Source organism: Branchiostoma belcheri, unplaced genomic scaffold (assembly GCF_001625305.1).
Source record: "Branchiostoma belcheri isolate BF01 breed outbred unplaced genomic scaffold, Haploidv18h27 scaffold171, whole genome shotgun sequence".
NCBI lineage: Eukaryota > Metazoa > Chordata > Leptocardii > Amphioxiformes > Branchiostomatidae > Branchiostoma > Branchiostoma belcheri.
In genome coordinates, this window is record NW_017803169.1 from 403,958 (window position 1) to 411,897 (window position 7,940).

At 43.9% G+C, this 7,940-nt stretch overlaps 1 protein-coding gene across 2 annotated transcripts in view; it reads left to right on the forward strand.

Annotated features, from left to right (window-relative positions):
• Positions 1–4,262: 4,262 nt before the first annotated feature.
• LOC109466916 (serine/threonine-protein phosphatase 2A regulatory subunit B'' subunit alpha-like) overlaps positions 4,263–7,940 on the forward strand; it is a 16,508-nt gene continuing 12,830 nt past the window's right edge. For both annotated transcript variants that reach the window (XM_019764782.1, XM_019764783.1), the window contains exon 1: positions 4,263–5,051. In XM_019764782.1, the coding sequence (XP_019620341.1) occupies positions 4,776–5,051 (276 nt within the window). In that variant the 5' untranslated portion in view covers positions 4,263–4,775. The remainder of the gene's footprint in view (positions 5,052–7,940) is intronic.

Consider the following 7,940-nt stretch of genomic DNA (forward strand, 5'->3'; position numbering starts at 1 on the left):
GCCGATACTTCTTCCGGGCTAGGCGATACCAACATTGTTTTGACTTTACTTTTAGAAATCCAGAGTACTTCCTTAAGTAAGTGTTTTTTGAAAGCCTCAAAAGGGTCGAAAACGTAACGGAATTCGAAATCTTTAATCGTCGGTGTTGTCCAGGACTCGTTCTGTAGAAAAAGGAAAAAGGGGGAAAAACTGTCACTTCCCTATTCACAACTACTTACGTTCAAGCTAAACCAACGACTTCTAAAACCTGGTCTTCACAAATTCATGGACAGCATCCACAAACCAAAACAAGACTTTTGCTCAAGATGTTTTATTTCATATTCATGAGTCTACGCCGAACCAGTCTGTAACCCACAATCACTGTATCTTAAGGCGTAAGTAAAGTCAATAGCTCTGTAATCTCCACTGTCTGTGTGGCGCTAGATCATGCAAGAGCAACTCCCGACAGCGCCAGCAACAGTTCCAAGTTAACAAATTCCATACCACTTACTTCGGGGGACGTCGTTCCATATAACGAGGTAAGTAAAACTCTTTAGAGTCGAGAAACAGACCATCTCCAAGTAACCTTGTATGCTCTCAAATAACCAACAAGCGTTGTAGTAACGTATTATATGTGCAACTCACGGTTCAACTTTCAAAATAACCACAGCAACTTAGACAATCGTAAAGTGCTACTTAAGTTCACTAGAAATAAATCATCTCTACATTTCATGTTTAAGGCACCATTGCTTTTTCCTGTTTTGAGGACAGTCCCTCGCCCAATGTCCCTTCATATCAGAAGCGCTTCATCTCCAGTAATTCTGTGCCGCGAACAGGATATCACTCAAATCATTGGCGGTAGTACCTGCCGCAAACAGCAAGAACGACTCCTTTCAATCGTCTTGTCAAATCTCAGCCCGCTTGTCATCGCAAGATTAAACACAAACATAACTTACGGCACCGAATTTTCGTAGTTGCCAAGAGCGTCCGGCCCTTAGCCTAACCGATTGTCACTAAAGACTCCACCTAGGGCAGCGCTCGTCACCATCACAAACCGCGTTGGCATATGCAGATACGTTAGGTACAACCGCAATTGTTTTCCCGCTCGCCATGTTTGCTCGACGCTCGACTGTCTGCCATCGAGTGTTGGCACTTGAAAAGCGCCCAAAAACACTCAAGTGACAAATATCGACGGATACAACATGCACGACGGCCAATCTGTTGCCGCTCGCCATGTGTGTTCAACGCCCGACTATCTGCCATCGAGTGCCGGCACTTGAAAAGCGCCCCAAAACACTCAAGTGACAAATATCGACGGATACAACATGCACGACGGCCAATCTTTTTCCGCTCGCCATGTGTGTTCAACGCCCGATTGTCTGCCGTCGAGTGCTGGCACTTGAAAAGCGCCCAAAAACACTCAAGTGACAAATATCGACGGATACAACATGCACGACGGCCAATCTTTTTCCGCTCGCCATGTGTGTTCAACGCCCGATTGTCTGCCGTCGAGTGCTGGCACTTGAAAGGCGCCCAAAAACACTCAACTAACACACATCGACGGATACAACATGCGCGACGAGATTCTTAACCTCACAAAATCACAAACTCATGCAAAAAAGGCATACTCAATGAAATAATTGAACTACCACACATGACAATTACAAACATTGCACTCCAAAGGCACAAATCAAAATCGACAAACGGAGCAAAATCAGCAAAGAGATTTCCGTCAAAAGACGCGAGTAACGTAGCATAAAAACCAAATCACCTGAGCTGTAGGCAACTGAGCCTGCTGAGGTGCTACGTGAGCGCCTCCGACCGGCAACTGCCCCTGTGGTAGTGGCGCCTGTTGCTGTAAACCCTGCTGCTGCGGACCCTGCTGTTGTAGCCCAGGTGCCCGTTGCAGTCCCACGTGTTGTGGTGGAGGTGGGGTCTGCTGCTGCCTTTCCACATCTTGGACCGCTGGGAAACGAGGTTGTTGTGCTGCCATGACTGTGAGGGTAAAGGGCACAACTTGTTAACCTGCCATCTGTAAACCTCGTGAAAACCTTTCACACTGCTACCACACTACCCGCCCGAGCGCGCCTCCACCGCGAGGGCAACCCGCAACACGATCTATGGGCACGAAGCCGAAGGAACACCGCTCGGGAAACCTCCCCTGCTAGCTAAATACGGCTACAACCACCCACGGAAACCTAATCAGAAAGAAAACCCTGAAAAGGACCAAAACTAATCAAACCTGGCTCAGGCAGACACTCACGCATTCATATGCAAATGCCCACGTGCGAAGCTCTCGCCGACATTCTTACAGACAAAACCACGCATTCTCCGTCGGAAAACAAAATGTGAGCAAAGAAAAACGAAGCAAAAGCTATCTGTACACACCACTGACAAGCCTCAGTAAAAAACGAAACACAAAACTAGTAGCACGTGGCACTGGAAACAGCGGAGAACTCAAACAGAGAAAAATCCACACCCTCCAAACGGAGGGGAAAAAAGGAGACGACACTAACGTTCCACAGCGAAAATTCTCAGCCTCCTGTATCGTACTCCACACTACCCAAACCTTCTCTTCGGGAAATTCGACCTCTGCTTCTCCAGCGTCGGCGACCAAAACCCGCGTCCGTCTGTACGGGGCATGAGGTGTCTCCGAGGTGCGCCCGCCGCGGGGCCGCTCGTGCTGACAGTCTATCGGAGCTCGCTTCGATGCGTGGCGGAGGCTTGCCAAGACTGCACTCAGTGAAGTTATCCGCCTTCCATTCCTTATATGGGTGTTTGATTACGTCATATCGGATTCAACCAATGAGTGAGCAGTGAAAATAGGGGAGGGGACGCAGGGGACGTTCCCGGTGTGAGTGGTTCAAACCTAACAGTCTGGTCTCGGGGTTGACATCTTTGAAGAGGTGATAGTCACCTGTTATGTCAATCCTTCCACAAATGTGGTAAATCGTCATAAAATGAAATAAAATAAAAAAGATAAAATAAGAGAGATTGGCACAAAACTTCACCATACCACTAGTCTTGTGGGCAAAACCATTTGTCACAAATGTACCACCAGTCTACATGTATCTGGTACATGTGTTCGTGTGCCACCCAGCAAAAGTCATGTTGGCATGACAAATTTTCTAGATGTTCTGAGGCCTTTTTTCTGTTTTGTTAAAACTGTAAATCATTTGCTTATAATACCAAGGATATGAAGGCATGCATGTAGTGCAATTTCAGGGGCAGCAACAAGAAAATATATTCTGAAAAAGGAAAAAAGACATATACTGTCATTTCTTATTACATTTTTGTCCTAATTTCATACCTTTTAAATAGGAGCTCCTTTATTTATTTATTTTATACCACCAATAAATATTTAGAACCAGCCATATATTGACATACTATGAGATAGGAGTCAGAAGTATAGAAGACTCAATTCTTAAAAATCGTGAAAGTCTGCATAGATTTAAGAATATGCCAAATTCAAAGGGATGATTCGTGTCTGTAAACCAGTGTACAAATTTTTAAAGGCATCCAGTGCAGTTATTAGGGCTTGGAAATACGATTTTTCAAAGCCAATATTCTAGCCATTTATCTACATACTAGTAATGAGTTGAAACCACACTGTCCTAATGTATACTGACCCTCATGGAGAAAAAATCCCCAATATTCTGACGAAAAACGGTTACTGGAAGGGCCCTGGGCTGATTTTAAGGTACCACCCAGAATTTCTCCAGTTTTAAATGCCCAAAGTATGAAATAATGATTTTAAATGTGCTAATGTAGGATAGTAGGTGTCAATATCACAAAGATCGCCTTATTCAGAATATTTCCAGTTTTGCTGCCCTGAAATCGCATTGGATGCCTAATCACCTACTAGAAAAAGACGTAATTTAATTTCTATATGCCGCGCAGCCTATATGCCTGTATCCTATACTGGTATATATCCTATCCTATACTGCGTTCTCATATGGAAACACAAACAAACAAATTTGTTGACAACAATGTAGATTATGTTATCACATAATGACTTCCACGTTCCAGAATGTCAGAAAATCCTGTTTGTGTTTTCGAAATCTTGGAACGTATTTTTTCAAAGTGCCGACTATCCTGTGTGCCGATTTGTCGCTACATAAAAGCGAAGACAAGTGTCACGAAGGTCAAAATTATTTCTTTTCAAGTCCCTCTGATGCCTGGTGATCAAGCCAAGTATATATATATATCGTGTTTGGGACGTAATATTTTAACTGCAGTGCTTGGCTGTTCGCCGTGCCTTTGCCAGTGTAACGCTATCTAAGTTCTGGCGTGCCTTCTCCATATATGGGACAAGTTTGGGTTGTCGGCGTCCCAGCTGCCAGGGCCGCGCCGGCGTTACATGTTTGGGGAGCTGGGATATTTTTACCCCGCCGCCGGTACGTACTAGCTGCTAGCCCGGGATATTTTTGCTGCTGGATATTTCGGAGAGTTGCTGTGATGTCGGTGCGATATTGAAACACTAGGACACGACCACCCGCAAGCCGACTACGCCACCTGACCCAGGGTAAACCCAGGAATATATTCCGTCCAAGATTCGGGAACATTTCGTGGCCAAGACGTCGGATATAACGTCCTTTCGCTTCTCGGATCTAAACCTTGAACGTCTTGCGCAGGCAAGAAGGCTTCACCACACGTCATAGCTAACGACGTAACCACCAGGACGCTTCTTAAGGTTAGCGCCCTTTTAAGGACCCAGCCGGCTCCACTTCCGTAGGTTGGTGCGTTTCCCACACGTTTAACATCGAAAGAAGATGTGAGGAAAAAATCTCCCTGCCATGACGACGCTATGTGCGGTGCCCTGCCAGTTTCTAGGTTTGAAGATCCCGATTTATCACAGTGTTCTAGTTGACCAGCGTTGTAGCCGGGCGATCCACCATTGCGACGTTTGTAACGTGGTACAACGCTTGGAGTCTGGTGCAGCGATCGTGTGTAAATCCATTCACTATGGTGTGTGTCAACCTGTGGCCATCCCCCCAACTAAAGCCAGGATCATCAAGAAAAGGGAAGAGAAAGCGACGGCCAAGGTTTCTCCACATTCACCGCCTGCGAAGGTAGGTTATAAACATGTTCTACATGCACACATGGCTGGGGGGAGGGCTGAGGCCATGGCTGTACATGGGGTTTCTGAATACACTAATCGCTACAGGTTTTATTATGATTTCTTATAAAAGAATTATTATAATAAAAAACGCATTGCTAAGGTTGTATTTGTAAACGCGGTGTTTTCCACCATGTAGTGACCGGGTAAACAACAACAACCGTAAACATACAAATTGCTCAATATCTAAACATTTAAAGTTCTTGGTAAACAAACAGTTATTAAAAGTACTTGTACATTGTACTTGTACAACCCCAGACTGTAGATCTTTAGCAGCGGATTTGCGAGTGAAATCACTAGTTTTATTTCCCCGCTTCGTGATCCCCCTAACCCCCATGTAGGCCCTCCCGCTCCCGCTCCGGCAATGTTTACCCACACGGCCTGGGGTTAGTTGTTCCAGTGAACTCACTCCCGCCGGGACCGGCACAAACTAAACAAACCCCGCCGTACAGATATGTGTGCCGAGGATTAAGGGCGTAAGACGTGTGGTGAGCATTCCAACGTTAACCCCTTGGGGCAGGGGGGGGGGGGGGCGATGGCGGGGATATGGACTATATTATGGCAATCACTCAATATCTTTACTTGCAATCAGATACAAATTCATGTACAGATATACAGATACAGACTTTCCGAGTATGTTGACCGTGTCAGTCCCTACACCTGAGTGAGGGTCACAGTTGACACGGTGGCATTCGCGTGGATTTGTTTATATGGATATGGACTATATAGGAGAACTTTATTGCACGACAATTGTACAAGGTACAACGTATGGCAAGATCTACTGAACATAGTACAACAAGAGTTCCGAGATCTCATACCTCCATGAAATATGGGCTTGATATGTAAATGTAAATTTCTTCTTTAATTACGCAAATAACCTCTGCATTAACATAATATATGTATCGTGATGTTAACTTTTGATTAACTTAAAGATGTCCCAAGTATGACATTCCCATCATTCACCATTGAGAAATCATAGATTTTTTGCATTAATTATGCAAATTAGGTCATCATTTGCATAATTAGTATCTATTGATGTTCCATCTGCCATAGGTTACATACATTACATGTATGAAAGTTCTATAATGTAAAACACTGTAATTATAGAATTTCCTCATTAATTATGCAAATAAAGTCCTCATCTGCATAATTTGCAGTTAATTATGTACATCTCTCTGTCAGATACCTACACACCAAAAATGATGAAAATACGCTGTTCCTATCTGGACTTATTGGCTTTCAAAGATTTCGCCCGAAAGTCCCCTGCAGTTCCTGAACAAGCTGCTAGGGGGACCAAACCCACACCACTTATTCCTGACAGGAAAAGCTATCTGTCACCAAAAATTCAAGACCATAGCATGTTCAGGACCAAAGATACAAAACCGGAAGTTCTGCTGCAGTACCAAGGTCATCCACCAGGAGGCCCATATTTGACCTTGACCTTTGTCTTCCTAAGACTTATCAGCATACCAAATATCATCACAATCCATAAAGGCGTTATGAAGTTATGCTGACTACAAAGTTGCGGAAACACACACAGACACACAGACACACACACACACACACAGACACACAGACAGACGCCGCCAAAAACAATAACTCCATTTTTCATGGAGGTAAAAAGAAAGGGCATAGAATGAAACTTAAGAGACTAGAGCATTTCATGATAAGGTGAAATTCGTCTTCAATTTGCTTTAGACAAAATGGACAGAACCTTTGGACAGGGGCTATGTTATAGTATCTGCCTGTATCTATATCCAATTTGTGACTGCTGATTCCTAACTGAGTTATCGCAAATCAAAGACGTCGCTACATCCGCTGTAGGACGTCGTGCGATTTTAGACTTTTTAACCAGGCTACGAAAGAACCATCTACCGACAAAATACTCTAAAACATAGGCAGTCTTTTCCCTAACCAGACAGTGCATTATTGTGCGATATGGCAAGACAGCCCACAGTCCCTCAATTTGCTATCGTACACCAATCTCACGACAACGCTCAACACTCGTTGGCAAACTTCCCAGACTTTTAGGACACACGCTAGATCTTACAACTCTTGCAGGACAACACTTAAACTTTTCTTCTACTCCGTGGTAGTCCTATGTACTCATCAGTTGTCAACCCCAACATATTACTACTTACCCAGATCTTTATTACTTCAACAGAACGTTTTTAAAGGCCGTTTTTTTCTTCTTTTGATATTTGTAATAATGTCCTTCTATTGTTATTATTCAATTATTTCGTGGGGAACCGGACTTATGTTCATTTTCTTTATTGTATGTATTTATTTAGCGGTGGTGTCAAAATAAGTTCCTAACTTGAATGCGCCACCACTAGGTCCTGTATTCTGTTTGTATGTATGATTAATAACAAAAATCTCACGACATACATGTACATGTAGGTGGCCGCTTGAAACCTAAAGCAGGTACGCAGGCTCAAAAACTGCCTTTTCCAGATTGACTTTGTCACAATGTACCAGCCCCGTTTAGCATTTGCCGTCAAAGACCAGCCACCTAATAACACACCCGTCATTATTAGGCCACAGCATATAAATTAAATGTTATGGATGACATCCTCCGCAGACTCCAAATCTAATGCGAGCGGGCGAAAAAAAAGGTGGGCCGATAAAAACAAGGTTCATGGTAGTACATTTTAAAAATTTTACTCAATCATATGCATCGTACAAATGGTTTTAATTCAGTGGGAACATCAGATATACACAACCACCATCACATCATGTGTTTGAGAGGGAGAGAGAGAGGGGGGAAGGAAGAAAAGAAAGAAAGAAAAAGAAAAAGTGTGTTGAGAGGGAGGAGAGAGAGAGAGAAGGCGTCTGAGACGTC